The sequence below is a fragment of the Pinus tabuliformis genome, chromosome 2_2 (assembly GCF_031772625.1).
Source record: "Pinus tabuliformis cultivar Carrire ecotype Pingquan chromosome 2_2, CPIR1, whole genome shotgun sequence".
Classification (NCBI taxonomy): Eukaryota; Viridiplantae; Streptophyta; class Pinopsida; order Pinales; family Pinaceae; genus Pinus; species Pinus tabuliformis.
In genome coordinates, this window is record NC_142300.1 from 1,157,126,743 (window position 1) to 1,157,148,787 (window position 22,045).

Sequence of the window (22,045 nt, forward strand, 5' to 3'; positions counted from 1 at the left end):
CATTTAGTCAAGAACATGAAGCCCTTTATGTATCTTGGTGTTGGTGGTATTGATTGTTGAATTCCTCTTATGTTGGTGGTATTAATTGTCGAACTTCTTGTTATCGGGAAATCTAGTGTCCACTCAGAACTGCTAGTCCCACTAAAACTGGTAGCTATCTTAGAAACAAACAAACTAAAACTACTTTCGTTTTCCTTTATGAGAATTAGATAAGAGAGGAATAAAGGACACCAACCTCATTCTTTCGCTTGGTTCCTCGCTCGGTTCCTCTCCCTTCTGACAGATCCTTGCCGCTTCTCCTTCGTCTACCCAGCTTCAAAGAGCACTTGTGGAATCAAAGCAGCATAATACTATCAAAGAACAGAGATCTACAATCATAAACAATATAGGACCAGATATATATTGACCACACAAATGCATATATCATCAAACATACAAGAATGTGGAGGAAAACTTGAATAGCTTTATTAATATCAATAATAGCAAAGAGGATAACAACCAATTGTTCTGACTCAGTGTCATCCTCCAGCATGAAAGCCCTTCTTTCACCTCATGAAAAGTTTAGATCACCAAACACTATGATATTCCACCAAGAAACCAACAGCACTTCCTTACAAGATACAAAATTCCAGCCTCTGGATCTCTGGGATGAGGGATCCATATATAGATGATTGCATGGGGGGTGAGTCAGCTTCTGGGATTTTGATTAGTGTCCTCTCTCTGATAGTTCTTGATTCCACTTGAAGATTGATGATCTCCTACTCATCCCTGGGTGAATTCAGAGAGGCAAGTGTCATAGGAGAAGTTTCTGGAAGATTCTATGATCATCCACCTCGCAAACTGTCTCTATCATTTGTCCACTCTCGCCCATCACACCCTACAGAAGGGATTTTCAGTATGCATCGCACCCTTTACACTGGGCAGGTGGGATGCATCGCACCCTTAGCACTGAGCAACCTGTATGGTCCAGTTTTGACCAGTTTTGAGCAGTTTCCTGTGGAGAACTTCTGGGAGATGATGTAATCAACTGACCTTGTTCTTTTAGGGTATGGAACAACACTTTTAGGGACTTAGGAGCCCTTGGTTTATGGACATGTATGATTGGGGTTGCAGTGCCCAAAAATGTTTATAACAGTTTCCCTCTAAAGCATGAGGTCGTTAATCTTTTGATGTCGGGTGAAATGCTTTATCATGAGGATCCGAAGTTTTTTCGAGCTGAAAGGCGACCTGTAATAAGATACAATACAATACATTATCTTCATAATATTTTTCATGATCTAGCTGAGGCGGGCATTCCCATGCTCAGCTTTATAAATTCATTTTCATGTACATAAGACAGACAACCGTCTGTGCGGGAGACTGATGATTCTGATAGAGTCATCATCCTTTGATTCGGATGATCATCTGTGCAGCAATAATGTACATTTGATGTCTTTATTTTCCTGAATATATCACAGCCCAGATGGATGAAACTAGATCTGGGGTCTTCAAACTCGTCCAATCTTCACTCGGAGTACAAGTCGATCCATGTGAAAGATGTTCTGGAGTCGAACATGGAAAGACATCGCCTGATTACCAGCCAATGATGTAAGATGTTAACAAGCACGAGTGGAATCACCAATAATGATGATGACCCTCAAGGTACTATAGTACAATTCGCATGGTGTGAAAAATGACTTGGTGTCGAACACTGCGCAAAATCTTTCGGTCGAAGGCCATTGATGTAAACCTGTCGCCAGAAGTGAGAAACTTGCCATTGAGGCATGCGAGCTTCAAAGGACTAAAATGGTTGTTCCCAAGTCGACTTCTTGGATAATGAGCTGATGTCGACAAGAAGTGACCCGTCATAGGAAGGCCTTAATGAATCCCACATCTACGACACGGAACGGGGTAAATGATTTTTGGAGGTGAAAACAATCTGATGATATAGGGTTCAAGGTGGCAGTCATGAAAGAATGGAGCATGAATGTATTGCAGCAGATGAGACACAGGTGAATTCTCTGAGCGACTTCTCTTGAACATACCGGCGACACTGACATGGATTGGTAGCATTAACCCCAAATATGGATGGTGCGGTGGACCAATGGTGATATGACTGGTGAACGGAACAACCCAACCCGACTCGGATGCGGAGTGAAAGTGTCATGTTCAAGAGCGACTTGCTACCAATAAAGTTTCTTCAAGTTTCCTTCCCAATTTTTCCCCAGTCATTGCTGACCCGTACCTCTTTATTTTTGTCAAGCTTGAGGAGGATAACATATGCTTGTTCTATAATTTGCCCTTCGGGCAAACCCGTCGCTATGTTTTAACGAGCCTAGTGACAGTGAAACTTGTTCTTGTCTGTATGGACAAGTTTGTCGCTATTCGGTTTTAACGAGTTTAACGACAAAGATAACTCGGTCCTTTTCAATTTTAGAGAGTCTGAAATGGACATAAAGGAGACTCCAATAATCCTTTTTCATCATATAATCCCTTAAGTCCGAAAAAGTATAAAATAATACGAAAGGGATGAATTTTCGATAATTTTAATGAGCCGAACAAAACAAGCGCTCGATCTTTTTGTGTAATAATCCCTCAGGTCCAAAAAGATTAAAATCTAGGGTCGCTTTAATGAGATGGAGAGGCCAATTGCTCGGCAATGTTTTCATATTTTACGAGTCAGATGAAAAGAGCTTAAAGGAGACTCGTTTTTTGAGGAATGAGTGATAATTTCAGGTAGCAGCTGATTCCAGGTAAGGTTTGGAATTTTCCAATCATGGTAGTGTCACAAGGATGGCTAACAGGATCACTCTTCGCAACTGTTCCTCAAAAGGGGTAAACAATCAAATGGAGGTGAATGATCGGCTAAAACAGAGTGGAGGTGATGGTAAGAACACGACCAGGGCTCAAAAAGCTGATGATAATGCATTCACAATGGTTATTTACCGGAAATTGGTTCATTTTTTAATGAGCTTAAACTCTGGGGGAACGTTTGCTCATTGATAAGGTTTAATTTTTAACGAGCTTGAAATTCGCATAAAAACTGCTCGTGCCAGTTGTATAATAAGGATGTCTCATCAATAGGTTCAATTTTTAGGGAGCTTGCACCATTCGAAACTTTGCTCTGGGTCCTTTCATTATGAAAGCTAGGAACGCCCAATCCTACGAGTTTAAAAGGTTGAGAAACTACAAACTAAGAAAATAAATGGTCGCTCTTCGCTTGCATGCAAAAAGGTTTGCATGCCCCCATGCATAGCGAATTAGAGTTTTCAGGTTACCATATGAAAGCTCTCCATCTGCGTTGCAGACAAAATGCTTCCTTGGCGATGTCTACCGAAATAGACAAAGGTGAGTGGCGCAGTTGCCTCCACTCACATAACTTTGACGAGGGAATCTTATTCCAGTCTAATCCCATTTTCCTAAACGGACGGGTGTGTCAGACTAGTCATATATCCTCCGCAGAAACCTACCCTATACCCAAGGTTTTCCTGCCGAAACAGACCAGGGTGCATGCCCCCTGGGTTTCAGTCATGTCCTCCCGAATCACTCGCGCTCTTCAGGTGGACGGACTAGAGATTGATGAGACATTCCTTGCGTGAAAAGACCATTTAGGGATGGAATTTGACTATTAGCTATGTGTGAGCCGGGGAACGAAAGCTGGTCTACGAGCTTGACCACTCGGCCTTCATGCGGAAAACACATTACTCTAAAGAGTGAGGAGACAATGGCTCCCATGCTATAAATATAGTCGCGTCCAAGGAGTAGATTATAATCTAGAGGTCCTCGGACTACCATTACGTTCATGTAAACGGTTTTCCTTCTCAATGTTATGGGCACATTGGGAAGGATCCCTAACGGTCGACTGGTTCCTTTGTCGAAGCCTGTTAGATTTCTCATTTCAGGCAGAAGCGATGGCGAACCAAGCGCTTCCCAAGCAGTTGAGGAAATGATACTCACAGAAGCCCCTTCATCTATGATGGTACTGACCATGATCATTTTGTAAACTTGTACAATGATTCGGAATGGTACATTAGCTGGTACACGAGGTCTGCCTAGTAGATTCCAATCGAAGGAAACGACTAGGTTGCTTGGAGGTGGGACCGAATAGACGACCGGATATGACTCTGACGAACTTCCTTCCTGCGGTAAAGGAACGGGTAGACTGCCCCCATGTTCATCAGAGTCTGTGTTTACGAAAATAATTTGAACGGTTTCGTTCTCATTCTCTTCGGTGACTGTATCATCTGAAGATGGACCTTCTGAAGGCAAGACCGGGTCGACTACTGCCTCAACCTTTTGACTTTCGTCTGGTATGGATTCAGCGGGTTTATCTTCAATGATAGGTGCTTCGACCGACCACAATGGCGTGTCAGTCGGATTTTCAACCAGTGACGGACTCGGCAAGAGTTTCTTATATCCAGGAGGAAGCCGTAGTGGTGAAGCTGGACGGTCATCCAAAACTCTTTTAGCTTCGTCTAGGAAGGGACACCGGTGGACGACGTGATCGCCTTCACACAATTTACAAGGAAATTTACATTTCCTTTTTTGTCCAAATGCTTCGCTTTCACTAGTTGATGGTGTACTCTCAACATGATCTTCAAAGGTTGATGACACCACATTGTGCAATCGAGGAGACCAATTCCTTAAGATCCGAGGGATGCAAGGACAATGTCGATGATAGTGGTCTCCTTTGCAAATGACACATGGAGATTTAGGCTTGGACGGTGCAGTGTGTGGATTTTCGCTAGACGATGCCCAGTTACCCCTTTTCACCTTTGGCTTCTTCTTCTTCTTCTCTTTCTTCTCCTTCCCCTTCTTCTACTTCTTAGTTATTTGATTTTTGGCTTTACCAGCTTCATCAAGCGAAGAGGAAGGAGGAGAGGGAGAATCGGACGAAGTAGAAGGTTGGGGGGTAGCTTTGGTATCATCTAGTTGCTGACTTGATTGTTCAGGAATCGTGATGTTCTGAATGACGGAGGTCAAGAAGAGCCATACGGGCAAGCCAATTGTCAACCTTGGAAGTGACAATGTGGCCATATGGGGTGCACCAACATCTCCCCAAGAGGAGAAAGGACTAGGATTTCCTCCAAGGGGAAATCCTTGGTTGGTGGACTCCATTTTTCTCAACCTAAGATCAACAAGGGAACCGTGACGTTATTCCGATTAAAATAAATTTTAGACGCTTTGACACAACTCGTTTTTTCAATTTTTAAGAGTCGAGAAAAAACAAAAGATGACTCTAGTCGCCTTCGATTTTTAATGAGCCTGAAGTGACAAGTGCTCAGATGGACCTTTTTCTTTAAGGAGTCTGAAAAGGAACGAAAGAGACTACTCTGGAAATCTAGAGAGAGAGATTACCAAACCAATCGCAAAACTGCAGAATACTTTTTACGGTACGGCAATCAATCTTCCCGAATGTTGTGTTCAATGCATTGCGATCGATAGGGCGGCAGACACGACTTCCTATGGATAAAGGATATAGCCTATTGTGGTCTCCCAATATATACTCGACGGTACGTGGGAGCACAAGTCTGTACTGGAACTTGTCGTCTCAAAGAGGAGGAATCACCCAACCAACAATGAAAGCGACAGTTATCAGGCTTAATGACGCCGGAATACGTCCCTAGCCTAGACTTCTAGATGTTGTGCGTTAGGTTCCAAAGCGTTTTTATGTTCATTGAATTTATTTTACAGTTGATCTTTCTTAAGAAATTTTCCTTTCAGGTTCACCGCGTGATGTAGATATATAATTCCTAAAATGCAATCTAAGATGATAAACAATCGTTTAATCTTCTTTTCGCAATGAAAATCCTAGCTACTAAAGAAAGAGAGATGATATTCTTTCAACATAGAGCAGAGAGCACACACTAGATGCACTGTCCTAAATCAAACCAACAAGCAGTCTAAATGAAAATGCACATGCATGTTTTTGTTTTCAGCTTTCTTAATGTGTGAATGACAAGAAGAATGCTAAGTACAAATTTGAATTATCTTTTCAAAGCGACAGTGCTAACAAATTTCTTTTCAAAAAAGAAATGAAGATAATGACGACACTTTGCTATTTTGAATTGAAAACTGCTTTCGACACTTGAAAAACTACTAATTCAAATCAAATACAAGAGTAACTGTATAATCAATCGTCCAGAACAATAGAATTCTTTTCTTTGACTAAAAACGACATTTGCGACACTTTCAAATCAAAAGACGACAGTTTGATTATGCTACACTTTTGTAAAAGAGAACTGTAAATGGTGCACAATACATAAAAACATTCACAGTTCTTTGCACAATGGAGGCGGAATGACGGTAAGGAAGGGAGTTTCCACAGTGGTATACTGATCACAGACAACAAAACTCCTGAATAAAGTTGAAGAGAGTGAACACAGAAACCAAAATCTGAGAGCAGAAGAAGTCTTGTCTGATCAGCGCCCCTGTAACACAGGGAAAGTGCGATGCAGCGCACCTACTGCACATGGGAGGTGCGATGCATCCAGATTCCCAAGAGGAGAAAGTGCGATGGTCCAAGGACGAGACTTCAACTGGGTTCTGGGTCACAGTTTGCAGCTTAGTTCAGGGATTTCGGCCGAGCAAGTGATGTTTAGTAAATATAAATCATAGGGGTTGATCTAATGAGGTTACTAGAGCCACCACTAGGACAATTAGAAGGTTCGCAAATCGATTGTTTAGTTTATAAACAAAACCCGGAGATAGACTGAAGCAACATTAATCTACTTTGCACTTGCATAGCAAATGCAATTCAAGGGCTAGCTGGCTTAACTTCAGGCTCTGTCTGTAAGTTTATAAAACAAACAAATATAGACAAACAAACAATCTATTCGCTCCCCAGCGGAGTCGCCATTTTGTTATTAGAAAATCTAGTGTCCACTCGGAACTGCTAGTCCCACTAAGACTTGTAGCTATCTTAGAAACAAACAAACTAAAACTACTTTCATTTTCCTTTATGAGAAGTAGATAAGAGAGGAATGAAGGACACCAACTTCAGTCTTGCGCTTGGTTCCTCTCCATTCTGACAGAGCCTTGCTGCTTCTCCTTCGTCTACCCAGCTTCAAAGAGCACCTGTGGAATCAAAGCAGCATAATACTATCGAATAACATAGATATACAATTATAAACAATATAGGACCAGATATATATTGACCACACAAATGCATATATCATCAAACATGCAATAATGTGGAGGAAAACTTGAATAACTTTATTAATATCAAGAATAGCAAAGAGGATTACAACCAATTGTTCTAATCCAGCGTCATCCTCCAACATGAAAGCCCTTCTTTCACCTCATGAAAAGCTTAGATCACCAAACACTATGATATTCCACCAAGAAACCAACAACACTTCCTTACAAGATACAAAATTCCAGCCTCTAAATCTCTAGGATGAGGGATCCATATATAGATGATTGCAGGGGGGTGAGTCAGCTTCTGGGATTTTGATTAGTGTCCTCTCTCTGATAGTTCTTGATTCCACTTGGAGATTGATGATCTCCTACTCATCCCTGGGCGAATTCAGAGAGGCAAGTGTCATAGGAGAAGTTTCTGGAAGATTCTATGATCATCCACCTCGCAAACTGTCTCTGCCATTTGTCCACTCTCGCCCATCGCACCTTACAGAAGGGCTTTTCAGTATGCATCGCACCCTTTACTCTGGGCAGGTGAGATGCATCGCACCCTTAGCACTGAGCAACCTGTATGGTCCAGTTTTGACCAGTTCTGAGCAGTTTCCTGTGGAGAACTTTTGGGAGATGATGTAATCAGCTGACCTTGTTCTTTTAGGGTATGGAACAACACTTTTAGGGACTTAAGAGCCCTTGGTTTATGGACATGTATGATTGGGGTTGCAGTGCCCAAAAATGTCTATAACACTTCTTTGCCATGGTCTTAACAAAAATATACCCTTCACTCAAAGAAAAATAATTGGTTAGGCATGCTAAGCATTTTCTACCATATTATAAGGTTGAGGAGATGAATCTTCACTCCAACTAGAATCATCATTTAGGAATGTTGAGCTTTTTCAATTTCTACCATATTACAAGGTTGAAGAATCCAAGCCTAAAGAATTTGAGCTAGATGATGTTTATGTAGCTCTTGTTGATGATCCAATTTCTAGTAGTGGTGAATCAATGATGACTTTTATGAGTAATCATGTTAATATGTGTTTTGCAGTTAGTCAACCTTGAGAGTGAGCTCAATTGGTCGAGTCCTTGTTGTTAAATCATCTTCGCTATTGAGAGATCGCAAATTCAACTCTCTTGACACCCTTGAGGTCAAGCTCTGTGGTTGCGCTGACAATAAGTGATCCCTTAAGGTTGATCTGCCTCATACAAATATTTTGTGGTTGTAACGGTCACCGATCTTCGAGGTTCGTGAACCGCGTAGAAAAAGAAAGTGATTTGTGGTAAGTGAATGACCTAATAGCTTATAGCATTGTTTTTTACTCTACATGTCACTTAGAGTCTCATTGATTATGTATTTTGTTATTGATGTGTATTGTGCTCTATACTATTTTAATATATTCACCTTTATTATTATTTTATGTATTTTTGTCATTTGGTTCATTGAATTCGGTTCCGATTTGAAACCAAATGAGCAAACTTTTTGTATTTTGTCACTATCATGGTTTGCAATCTTAAAAATATTGTTTATAAGAAAAAAAATTACTATTTTATGTATTTATTTCATTTGGTTCGTTGAATTCAGTTTTACTTTGAAACCCAATTAGATAGATGGACCAGTTCAAAACCCAGTTCTAGCTTTTAAAATTACCAATAAAACTATATACAACATTTCTTTATTACAAGTTTTGAGTTGTTTTTGAAATATTAGACTTGCTCGAGTATTGTTTAAAAAAGCATCCAAGCGCAGTCATGAAATTGTGTACTTGAGGAAATAGCTAATTAGTCAAGTTGGGCAATGTCATTAAGAATGGTATATTTAATAATAGCGCGAATTTTAGTTATAAACAATCTGATCAATTTTAGTTTTTTTTTTCAGAGAGAAAAAACCAGATAGATTATATTAAGAGAATATAATGAAACACATATACATAGTCAGATATTGATTATGATCAATTTTAGTTATAGATATTGAAGCTATGACAATGCTTGATTCCTAGTTTCTCCACAATAAACGTGTGGACCGTAGGCCATGTTTTGTGTCACGAGTTTGTATTTGCATGTGTTTCATACATTGTATGATAATATGGCATGACGATTTATCTGCATGCAGTTAAATTTATGCTTGATTAAAAGTTTGCCTGAAGTTTTGTTTGATTGGTGTCAATGTTCCCATGATATCCTGGTTTGAATGGGCGTGGATTTCACTTGCATGTGTATTGCAAAATACTCTCTCAGTTGTTATCTCGTCTGGTATGTTTGTCAGCCATCATTTAGATAACGGTTAAAAAAATCAAACAAATATGAAAAAATGCCTATAACAAAATCAATAGATATAAAATCAGAAAGAGTATTCTCGTGCACAAGAGAATAAACAAAATCTTCAATTCCAATTTCAGAAACATCAATCGGAGATGCAAGGAGAAAAATAGACTCTCTGTTTCTCTGTGTTTGGGAAGGAAAAGTAACGCAGGAATAATATTTGACCTGTAAACCTGAATTTCTTCAAGATATACACTTTGCATGCCGGTTCATAATATCAGTCAACCACAAAGGAACACGGGTTGAGAAATGTTCCATATGATACATCAAAGCAGAAGAAACTCCCATGAACTGATTTTTCTTTTAGTGCGATTTGAGAAACTACAAATGGTCCCTAGGGCAATCAGGTAGTAGGATTTGAGGATAGTAGAAGAGTTGGTAGGAACAAACATGGAAACAAGGGAGAAATCCCACACAGCAATTCAGGGCCTGTAAAACAAAAGTGTAGCCATTGTCAGGCCCATGGATGAGAGACTGAAAATGCAACAATATTTTAAAGGAAGGCATGATTGATGGTCTAAAAACTATCGATAGGAGAGAAGAAATAACGGCCTTATGATGCTTACCAAAATGAAAGTGATAACATGTTACTTATTGAATCATTCACCAATAATCTCCACAAGAACAGCAGCCATCTTTGAAATGATGAAAGCGATGGGTGTCCCTAACAACAATTTCTCGCCCTACAATCTTGGAGATGAACTTAGTGGCAGTGTGACAGTCTCCACACACACGAAGGTTCTTAACAATTCTGATAGTTGTGTTTGGGGGTGTACTGATAAGCCCAAATGCAATGGCTAACTTCTCGCTGTGATAAGAAAGAAAGTGCTCCTTCTTTTCCTCTGAGACATCATGCAGTACACAACTTGTATCTGGCACATACCCTGCATCCCTTATTTTCCGGCTCAAATCATCCAACTTCGCATAGATTTCCTCTGTTTTTGGATGTGATCTGTCTCTTGCAACAAACGTATGCAACCTACCCTTGACCTCAATTGAGCTGTGTCCTGGCTCCTTTTTCACCATCCTGTCTTTCATCATTTGTCGTATGTGTGATACAGCAACCCACTTGCCAGCCGCAGCATAAATGTTAGAAAGCAGCACATATGTTGCATCATTTTCTGGTTCCAACTCAAGCATACGTTCTGCTATACGTTTTCCCAACTCAATATCACCATGGATTTTGCAAGCACCAAGCAATGTTCGCCACACCACAAGAGAAGGTTCAAATGGCATTTGATTGACAAACTCCTCTGCTTCAGTCAGGTGTCCAGCACGGCCTAGGAGGTCAACCATGCAGGCATAGTGCTTCATTGTTGGTATGATGCCGTGATCTCGACTCATGGAATTGAACAGTTCACGACCTTTGTCCACAAGACCTACACGGCTACAAGCAACAAGAACACTGACAAAGGTGATGTTGTTTGGTTTCACTCCCTCCTGTTGCATTTGCTTAAATAGTTGAAGAGCTTCCTCAACATATGCATGCTGTGCATATCCTGTAATCATTGCAGTCCATGTGGAAACCTTTCGTTTTGGCATTTTGTCAAATACATTGCGGGCTTCCTCTATGCTCCCGCATTTGGAATACATGATGATAAGGGCATTACCCACTTGCACCTCTGACTCAAGTTCTCTATTGATTATTTGACGATGAATCTCTATGCCCTTTTTCAATGCTGTTAATGTTGCACAGGCACTGAGGGCACTGGTAAAAGTGAATTGGTTCGGCTTTACGCCAGCCCTTTGCATTTCACCATAGATTTTCAGAGCCTCTTCCGCTTTTCCATTCTGGGCATATCCTGTAATCATTGAGGTCCATGAGATTACGTTTCGCTCCACTCTTCTATCAAACAATTTGCGTGCGTCATCTATGCTATTGCATTTAACATACATGGTAACGAGGGCATTCACCACGGTCACTTCAGAATCTAGACTGCTTTTCACAATTAATGCATGAACCCACTTGCCCTGTTCCAAAGCTTCTAGGCTTCCACATGCTGTGACAACGCTCGCAAATGTGTACTTGTTTGGCTTCAACCCAGCCAATTGCATTTGGTGAAAGATTTCAAGGGCATTTCCACCCTGTTCATTCTGTGCATATCCTGCAATCATTGCACTCCATAAAACAACATTTGGGCTGGTCAATTCATCAAACACTTTGCGTGCATCCTCTATATAGCCACATTTAGAATACATGGTGACAAGTGCACTCCCTGTGTAGACATCCGAACACAATCCAATCTTAACAATGTAAGAATGAACATTCTGACCCTTTTTCACATCTGCTAAAGCTGCACAGACCTTGAGAACACTAGCGAACATTGACTGGGTTGGGTTAAACCCGGCTTGTTGCATCTGAGAAACCAATCCAAGGGCTTCCTGACCTTCCCCACACTGAACATATGCTGCAATAATTATGCTCCAAGAAACAGGGTCTCGTTCTGACATTTTGTCAAAAAATTGGCGTGCATCCTCCAAACTTCCACATTTGGCATACATGTTGACAAGGCTATTTCCTATTAATGTGTCCAGCTGAATCCCAGATTTTCTGATATGGGTATGCACTCTTCTTCCCCCTGGAAGATTTTTCATCTCGGCACATCCTTTCAGAAGACTCACATATGCTCCTGCATCGATCCCAATCCCTTTCTCTTCCATGAGCGTCAAAGCATCAAGAGCCTCTTTCAATTTCCCCTCCTTAGACATTCTACCAATTTCCTCACTTCCAATGCAAAAACCCACTTTGTCTTCCTCGTGTTTTTGTTCAGTACCCATCTTGTTTCCATATGTTCTTTGCTTTTCTTCAAACCCAATTCTAAGGGCAGTGGCAGTGACCTTCCCAATTCCCAGGACACCAATATTTTGCAAGTTCCCATGGCTGAAAATGCACACACATGTGGGTTGTACATTGAATTTGACATGGATTTCTTTCCTTCCCAGAAAAGGCTGCTCCCATTTGTTCAAATCATAAATGCAACAATAAAAAATTCAGAGCTTTGAACAATTTAAAATCCTTATTAAATTTCTTCATGGATTGGAAATGGTTATCATACCTTGTTGAGGGCAATATGGTCTGTATGGAAAGATCTTTGATGGCGGTATTGATTACAGCCCTGCGCAGTGCAAATGGGAATGGTAAAGAAGCATGCTGGGGCCATCTTTTGGCTTTTGGGATAGTAGGGGTGGTGCCACCATTAATAAGTCCTTCCGCACAAGGCTTGGATTGCGTAGGATTTCACTTCGTAGAAAGGACCAGACATTACGACACAGGAATGATACCAATTGATGTAATGGACGCCTAGGAGTTCTTTTTAATATTGTTTGTGTCTCAGTGGAATCAGTAACAACGGAGATCAGTAAACTTCTATAAATTCTGTTAAATTACTGTCATCAACTATGTGAATGATAGCACTTGATATAAAGGATTGTTAACTATGCGAATGATAGCAATGGATGCAAAGGATTTTTTTCCGCAGTAAAAGGTAGTTTTTTAAATATATTTTCCAAGTCTATTTTACTTGAATTTAATTATAAATTGAATAAATTATTATTTATTTCATATGGTTGAGTTGATACATGGAAGATTATTTTAAGAATGAATACAAAAATAAATTTTAAATAATAAAATATTGTAATCTCACCAATCTAATTTTTGTGAGAAAAGTTAAAAAAAAATAATATAAATTACGTATTAGTTTACTTATTAAACTGTTTCAATATTGTTGTTTATAAACTGTGTTAATATTGTTGTCTATCAATAAGATTTTTTTTCAGCGCGAAAAAAAAAGCTATATATTTGTATTATATTCATCATAGGAAAAATGTACAGCAATATTTCTATAGGAACCATCAGATATTTGGTTCAAAGTCCCATTAGAGAAAAGATACAAAAATAAGCTATATTTTGTTCTGCAACATATAGATCATATGGAGAGATTTCTACTATGAACATTCGTTAGGGTTGAAATCGGTCCTATGAGACAAAATTATATGGAAGTTTTCAAAAAGGAAGTCAATATATTGGGAAACAGAGACATACCAGATAGTCATCAAAATATTGAATTTTAAGTACCTGGAATATGTAAGTCCTGGATCTGATAAGAGATGTTGTCTGCCTTCCCGTTTTTGTCCCTGGTGATGTGAGCAATTGAGTAGTCCCTCCTGCAGCTCCATAAATCCTCTATCTTGTTCAGCCAACCGGAAAGATTGATGTTTTTTATGGTATGTTTTGACTGTACATGATCGATGATGACTTTCGAATCTCCAAATATTTGAATCTTTTGTATGTCAAGAAAGTCACAAAGATAAAGAAGACCAGTGAGGGCCATAGCTTCTGCTTTGTTGTTGGATCCGGCACCTCCATTCCAATGAATCTCGTAAGCTTGACCAGCTTCTGGAATGATGTATACTCCGCAGGCGCACGTACCATGTTGAGCAGCTCCGTCGAAAAATGCACGTGGAATATTTGTAGGTTCCGGAACCTGTAGACACCTTCCTTTTCTGACTTTGGATTGGTGAGGCATTCCAAGCGCATTGTATAGGCAAAGGATAGATTCAAAAACCGCTGAAAGTGATTCTCTTTTGGATTTGAAGATCGACCCGTTTCACCATTTCCATATGGTCCAGATAGTTATAAATGGAATGGGCCTCCAATCAATGATCATGTTACTCCATCCTTTGAACGCCTCAAAAATGGAAGGGTAAGCGATGTAGGTATAACCAAAGTGTGCAGCAAGATTCCTCCATATCATCTGTGATTGTGGGCAAAGGAGAAAGATGTGTAAGTTGTTCTCAGCGTTAGATCTACATAGAGGGCATATGGCGGGCCCGCACCAATTACATTTTTGTAGATTATCCCATGTGAGGTTCCTGTTGTAAAAAACCAACCATGCAAATAAAATGATTTTTAAGGGGCAGCCCGTTTCCAAATAGATGCTGGAAAGATGTTATCCTTTTGTTCATATTCTGATTTTTGTAACTGAAGGTATATATGTTTGACAAAAACAGACGAAGAGCCACCATGACCCTTCCAGATGAGGTAATCCATGTCCGCTGAGCGAAATATACCATGTGCCCGTAACGATGTAATGATAGAGTTCCACTGTCTTCCCAGTTCACCGCTTAGAAGCAATTCTGTAGCTGATTTCCAAATAGGAATTGCACCTTCCCATTTTCGAATGGCTTTGGCCCAGTAGAAAATGCCTCTGTTGTGTAAAGCTTTTAATAGCTGCGAAGATATATGGATCTTTCCACCCGGACCTGCAAATTCATCCAAACCAATGATAATTTTTGTACCAGACTGGAATTTCCAGATCATATTCCTTCTGAAGAATGGCTCTATTTTCTGGAACCCTCTCCATATAGCTGAACCGTGAGCTGTTCCAGTGATGCGCTGTCTATACCAGTAAGTCATATCTTGATTATCCATGTATTTTGCTCTAATGGCCCTACTCCAAATAGACTCTCCCATAATTGCTTTCCACATAGATTTACAGAGTAGGGCTCTTCTAAATTTATTTAGATCTAATATACCCCATCCTCCCATATTTTTGGGTCGGGCCAGCATCGAGAGTTTTGCCAAGTGATATTTTTTTTGTTCCTTATGACCACCCCATATGAAATTGGCAATCATCCTGTTTAGACTATTGATAATGGATGTTGGGATATAGTAGAGATGTGCCCAATATACCATGATTTGCACCAGCACTGTCTGTGCCAGAATCATGCACCCACCTAAAGATAAACATTTGAATTCCCATGCAGCAATTTTCTTGTAAAAGCGATCAGGGATCCAAGACCAATCAGCCACACGATAACCCACATATTTCAAATTGTAACCCAAGTATTTTATCCCATTCCAGATTGGAACTGCTTTGATATTGAATAGATGAGATAGGAAAGAGATAAGATCCCCATTAACATTTTCAACATGAAAAGATGATTTTATTTCATTAACGTAAATGCCGGTGGCATTTTGAAATCTCCCCAAGATTTCATGTAGACATATCCAAGTTGACCTACACAGCATTGCTGATAAAATTATATCGTCTACAAAAAAATTATGAGATATGTAGATGCCCCTACATATAGGGAGAGGCTTACATTTTTCTTGGAGGATCGCCCTTTTTATGTGTAGACTCAGAGAGTCCATCACCAGAATGAAGAGGAGTGGAGACAATGAGCAACCCTGCCTTAATCCCCTGGCCGCTTTGAAAAAAGGAGTAGGGACTCCATTAATGAGTACTGCATAATTTACATTGACCACACAAGCCATAATCCATCTGGAGCATCTGACATCAAGGCCAATCTTAGCCAGAAGGCAACGAATATATCCCCAGTCCACACAATCGTATGCCTTTTTTAGGTCAATCTTTAGTAAAGCAGCTTCTAGATTCCTGCAATGCATTGAGTGTAGGCATTCTTGGGTGAGGGCCACCACGTCCATAATATTCCTTTCCTTTAGAAATTTGTGTTGCTCAGGGGACAAATGCAGAGATAGGATGTTTCTCATTCGAATAGCAATGATTTTTGAAATGATCTTATACAGGACGTTGCATAATGAAATAGGCCTGAAGTCTGAAAAAGAGGAGGAGAGCTTCTTCTTTGGGATCAATGCTATATAAGTTGAAGATATAACTTTGTTGATATAGCCGCAAGTTCTGGATTCCTCCAACATTTTAAGAATATCAGTCTTAAATAAGTCGAAAAAATGGATAAATAAATCAATGGTCCACCTGTTCGGCCCTGGACATTTGTCTTTCTGAAATGATTTCACTGTAGCCAATAATTCTTCTTCTGTAACCTCAGAATATAGGGCACTATTTTGCTCTTTGTCAAACATAGTGGGATATGGGTCAATGCCCCAAAGAATGTCCTCTATGTCGCTACCGATGTTCCTGTTGTAGGCCCTTTTGAAGTATTTCACAGCTTCTCTAGCAATGGCCTCCTGCGAGGAATATGAATTTCCATCTTCATCCTTAATTTCCCAAATAGTGTTTACTTCCCTCCTCTTGTTTGCGAATCTGTGAAAGAACTTTGTATTTTTGTCCCCTCTTTGAGCCATATAGCTCGACTCTTGAGACGCCAGGAAGATTCCTCCATAGCTAATAACTTATGTTTTCTTTTTTCTAAGGCCCAAATTTGATTCTGAATGGTGGACGAAATACTGGGATATTTAAAGAGAGAAAATAAATTCTCCAATTTTTTGCAGATATCCTTCAATTCCTTTCTGTTAGATGCCGATTTCTCCCTTTGCCATCTTTTAACCCCATTTCAAAGGGAGGACAGACGCTCTAAAAAATGCCGAGAATGATTATGTTCTTGGATGGGTGGGAGCTCCCAGGAATCATTAATAAATTTGTTGAACTGTTCATCAGCGAGCCATGTGCGGTTGAATTTGAATGGGTAACCAAATCTGCGACCCACACAATTCCAGTGGATAGAAATGGGATGGTGGTCCGATATGAATGATGGAATGATATTCACCATTGGGCACCCAAATCTTTCAATCAGCCGTTCATGTAAAAGGAATCTGTCAAGCCTTTTAGCCAGGAATGATTCATTGGATCGACCATTGTCCCATGTGGGACCTGGACAAGCTGGCTGAACATCAACAAAATTATTTTGAATGATGGCATCGCGGATCAAAACCCCAACCTGGTCATTTTTCCTGCCATTGCCCCATATTTCGTCATTACAAAGTGTACAGTTAAAATCTCCACCAACTAAAAGGGAATCAATTTCAAGAAGTTCCGATGAGAGAAGATAATCCCAAAATGGATATCTATTTTTATATGGAGCGTATATATTTAATATATGAACAGGTTCTGGTGAACCATGGAATTGGGCCAGAATAAAAATCCCAGCAAAACATTGAAATGCCACAGCCTTTATCCATTTTGGGTCCCATAATACAACCAATCCCCCGGACAAACCCACCGCATTTGTAGCAACCATATGCCATGATGGCAGCATCCGCCTAAAATATGAAATAGATTGAATACTATCATGCATGGTTTCTTGTATGAGGAGCATTTTGGATTTTGAGGATATAAAAATATTTTTTAAGCCAAAAATTTAGGGTCAGCTCCAAGACCCCGAATGTTCATCGATATGATGTCAATCATTTTGGGACATTTTTAGGTCGGCTTGCTCTAAGAGGCCCCGATTCGGAGATATCATCAGCAGTGATTTCCGCGATAGGAATGTCAATTAAGGATAAGTCCCGAATTGACACATCCTGTCTTCCTTTCCTACCCCTAAAATGTCTACTTCCCCGCTTCTCTTTTCGACGAACCGTAATATTCCCAGCCGAATTTGGGCTGATATTAGGGGAAGGAGAGCAATTGGGATGGTGGATGGTAAGCGGCTGGAGCTTCAAAGATGCCTGATTTAGGAGAAGTTCTAAATCATGATCAAATGAATTCTTGGTCGAGGATCCAGGGGAATATGCGAGGGTGATCGGAATACATGGGGCTTTTCCTGTGAGGTCAGAAGCATGGCCATGAGAAAGGGGTGGATGATACCTTTGGGGAGGGGGGGAGTGAGAGGAAGGGGATAGGGGAGATGAAGAGATATATTGAAAGTGGGGGGATGATGGGCCAGCCTGGGGTGGTTTAGGAAGAGATGGAGGGGGGGGAATAGCCTGATCCGTGTTTGGCTCTGGAGGCGAAGGGATGACCAAGATATTCTGAAGGTTAACAGGCTGGACATTATGAGACTGTGTGGGATGTTTAGAAGTAGAGGATGACCGGGGGCGGTTTGATGTATTAGCGAAATTCCTACGAGCAGGGTCAGTAGACAAAGAGCGGGAGCGAGGGAGACAAGAGTGTCGTCCCGGAGAGAGTTCTCTAGGCGATGAAAGACGATCATATGAGCGAACAGGAGCCCGATAAATTTCAGAGATGTAGGAACATTCCTTTTCCATGTTATTTCTCTCCTTATTAGAGACAGGAGCCTTTTCTGTTACAATCTTTTTTTTGTGCTTTCCAACTATTCGTCGGGGGCATTGGGGAAATAGATGTCCTGTTTTATGACAAGATGAACATCTAAAAGGCACGCCCCAATAGTCTAACCGTTGTTGAACTTTGGACATTTTCCATGATAAATCGATAGTCTCTGGAAAACCTCCCCTGTATTCCTTTTCTATAAGGATCCAAGCCACGTGCTTGTCCTTAGCCCCAATGCATTTAGGGTCAACATATATGAACCGCCCAATAGCATTACCTATTTTCTCCATAGATTCCTTGGTCCACAATTCTATTGGTAATCCTGGCAGCTTCAGCCATATATAATTATTCTGGGGAGTACATCTGAGAGGATTAAAACCCATGAACCATTTGTGAAGAGCCAAGAAACTCTTATCTCGAACCCAGGGCTTATCGAAGATAATTTCTAAGTCCCGAACCCGGAGAAAATGGAAACTATACCAGTTATTCATAAGGCGGACTATGGTCGGAGAATAACCCAGGAGAGGAGACCATTTGGCAGCAATCCAAGACCTGATCTGTGCATCCTCCATTGACAGAAAATGCCATTGGCTGACAAGTGCCCTCTTTTGAAGACTTGCGATTCTGTCGAATAATAATGGACCATCCAAATTAATGGCATCAGGTGGGGGAGAGGTTTTAACAGGGCGAAATTGATTTCGACTCAGTTTATATGGAAGACCATCACCACATGGAGATTGTTCGGATTGGGTAGGGAGGATGATGTCAGCTTCCAGCGAAGCACGCTAGTCAGATTTTGGTGCATGGCTAGCAAAGACCTTCTCCACATCCAACGTGGCCCGAACCATGGTTGACGCAGCAGATTTCTCAGAGGGAAAGTCCATGACAGGATACAACACAGACTCTGAAGAGTCAAAGGCGAAGATCCCAAAAGGATTGCTTGACAGATATAGGACTCAAGGTTTTAATAAAAAGTGGCAAGAATAAGTGGAAAAATCCCAAAAAAGTCAAGACAGATGTGCGGACCTGAATACGACACTGTCCGGTAATATGTGGACACTAAAATAAATTGGGAGTGACGGCCAACGGATAGGAAGCCAGGTCACCAGAAACTACCCTTCTGACAAAGGGATCGATTATATACGATCATCATATATGGAGAATTTAAAATGTGGCGACGAACTTTAAAGGGGAAAGAGAGAGGAACAACATCAATTGTGACATGACTAGCCCAATCAATCGGAAAAATTTTCAAAACAAAAATCTGGCATCGGAAAATACAGAGTTGATCTCGGCTCTGTGAATTGGGCTTCAGGATGAAACATTAGGACATACAAAACAACAGCAGCATATTTCATAAATACATCACCAAAGTCCAATCTTGACAGGGATGTCTGGGCATGGTTTGGATATCACAAAATAATTCTTAATTTTGTATATTGATGCCCATGACCAACCAGTTGAAACTGACCCAGACATGTGAAATTGCAAAACATACAATGCAGATCTCCGGGGATTGTGAAGTAAATGACAAATCTAGACCATAGTTCAGAATTTAACAAAAGACCTATAATCCCTCTTAATAATGGAGAAAATATATACTCCACATCAAACTTCAATCATTTAAAATAATCTAGATTCGGAGAAAAGAATAACTATGCTTTCAGAGATATATGGGATACAAAAATTAAATTGACCTGTTATCCAAGCGTTCTCCAAGTGAAGAGCACTGCAAACCATATAGTGAAATATCCCCCAATGTCGGAAATGAAATAAGAGTGGAAAGTGTCATTTACATCAAGATGATGGAAAAACCAAGATATATGTCTTCCACCGCGGAGGACAGAGAAAGATGATGGAGTCAATGCTAAGTTATGAGCATAAAGACAATAAAAGGAGCAGATATGTTCAACTGGGCATCTGTCACCAGAAACAATCAACATCCCCGCACAGCAAGCTGACAGGAATGGAAAAAGCGCAAAAAACGGATACCATAGCAAGGATAGACATATATGGATGAAACTTAGTCTGAAGATTGACATGACAGGGGGCTCAGAAAACCATGCTTTTGAAAATCCCGAGATATATAAACATCTACCGTGGAGAATAAGTGAAAGGTGATGGAGCTAAAGCTATGAAAATGAACAAAAAGACAATATTCAGAGCAGAGTCCTACGAATTCTTCCGACACCAACGTCTACTAGTGACCCTGCACAGAAGGCTGGCGAGATAGGAAATGAGCCAAAAGCGTAAGTAATAGCAAGCATAGACAAGTGTGGATGTGAAAACAGTCTGAGGAGGTGAAACGTCTGGGAACCCAAAATGCCGAGTGTCAATCAATTTAGTGGCATAGAAGAAGAGCACATAGAAGACTAGCATGTATCTCGCATGCAGCCGTCCACCTTCTTGTAAACTATAGGTTCATGTGGGGGACTCAGATGCTATGTATTGGAAGGATATGGACTGATACATACCTGATTGGTCGCTCATCGGTTCTCTCCACTCGGCACTCCAATGTTCTTGACTATTCAAAGAGAGCAATGTCTATCAATAAGATTGTTAATTAATGAGATTAATATTGTTTTCTAGCAATACAATTGTTTTTTTTCATAGGTAGGAAAACTTATCATAATTCAGATGTGGTCTGTAAGGAGGTAGATATTCACTCCGGCCAGATTCCTCTATGTCAGGTAGACTTTCACTCCTACCAAATGCCTCTATGTCTTAGACCCTTAACATGTTTCGTTAGACAAACAAACTCTTACCTAAACAAAAGCAATTTTAAAGCATACTCAAGGCTCTATAAAATTGTTAATCAATAAAAATAATAAATTTTATAATTATTTACTAATCATCAAAATTAACAAACTTAATAAATTTTAGCTAATCAATAAAATCAATACACTTAATAAATATTAGTATACAGATTTTCACAATTTGTAAATGTTTTTTTTGGGACAATTATGTGGAATGTGGGAAAAGTGACATTTCTGTGGACACGCTCCACCCATTTTGTCTGCTAGAAATGTGAACATGCTCCAACTAATGTCTCCATCCATTATGAGTCGCCACATCAAAGATTTTCTAGAATATTAAATGTAAAAATCTACAATATTAAATCTATTTTTATTTTTGAAAATAATTTTTAAATAATTAAACATGGTAATCGCGCCAATTCAATTTATGTGAGAAAGACTCAAAAATCACCTATTTCAATTGCTTGTGTTTTTGATGATGAGTAATGAGTCCCACCAAAAACATTGAGCAATTCAAAATTATACAGGCAACTAAAATTCAAAATACATATAACATGCTTAGACTCTCGTTATTTTTCATTTTTATCTATTTTCTATAATATTAAATATAAAAATTTACAATATTAAATCTATTTTATATTTAAAAATATTTTAAAAATTTACAATATTAAATCTATTTTTATATTTAAAAATATTTTTTAAATAATTAAATATTGTAATCACATCAATCCAATTTATTTGAGAAAAACTAAAAAATCACCTACTTACTTGTGTCCTTGATGATGAGTAATGAGTCCCACCAAAAATATTGAACTAACTCAAAATTCTACACCCAACTGAAATTCAAAATATTAGATTCCACCATTCTTTTTAATTTTTATCTATCAATAATACAAGTGATCA

The 22,045-nt window shown here is 39.7% G+C and overlaps 2 protein-coding genes across 3 annotated transcripts; both read right to left on the reverse strand.

Moving 5' to 3' along the window:
• Positions 1-9,449: 9,449 nt before the first annotated feature.
• On the reverse strand, positions 9,450-12,825 carry LOC149197520 (putative pentatricopeptide repeat-containing protein At3g13770, mitochondrial). Of its 2 annotated transcripts, XM_089405871.1 has the most exons (3): positions 12,492-12,825; positions 10,002-12,384; positions 9,450-9,864 (listed from the first exon to the last, which is right to left on the reverse strand). In XM_089405871.1, exons 1-2 carry the CDS (start codon positions 12,594-12,596, stop codon positions 10,039-10,041), a joined length of 2,451 nt encoding a protein of 816 aa, XP_089261997.1. In that variant the 5' UTR covers positions 12,597-12,825; the 3' UTR covers positions 9,450-9,864; positions 10,002-10,038. The 2 variants fall into 2 exon arrangements, with proteins under 2 accessions (XP_089261997.1, XP_089261996.1); XM_089405870.1 differs by having other exon boundaries at positions 9,450-12,384.
• Positions 12,826-13,502: 677 nt separating this feature from the next.
• Positions 13,503-13,961, reverse strand: LOC149197521 (uncharacterized). The gene has a single exon (XM_089408714.1). It carries the CDS (start codon positions 13,959-13,961, stop codon positions 13,503-13,505), a length of 459 nt encoding a protein of 152 aa, XP_089264840.1.
• Positions 13,962-22,045: the final 8,084 nt, after the last annotated feature.

Coding starts and splice junctions, on each gene's coding strand:
- LOC149197521 (XM_089408714.1), bottom strand. CDS start 13,961: ATGCCTCACCAATCCAAAGTCAGAAAAGGAAGGTGTCTACAGGTTCCG.
- LOC149197520 (XM_089405871.1), bottom strand. CDS start 12,596: ATGGCCCCAGCATGCTTCTTTACCATTCCCATTTGCACTGCGCAGGGC. Junction 12,385..12,491: donor ACCATATTGCCCTCAACAAG/GTATGATAACCA, acceptor AAATGGGAGCAG/CCTTTTCTGGGAAGGAAAGA.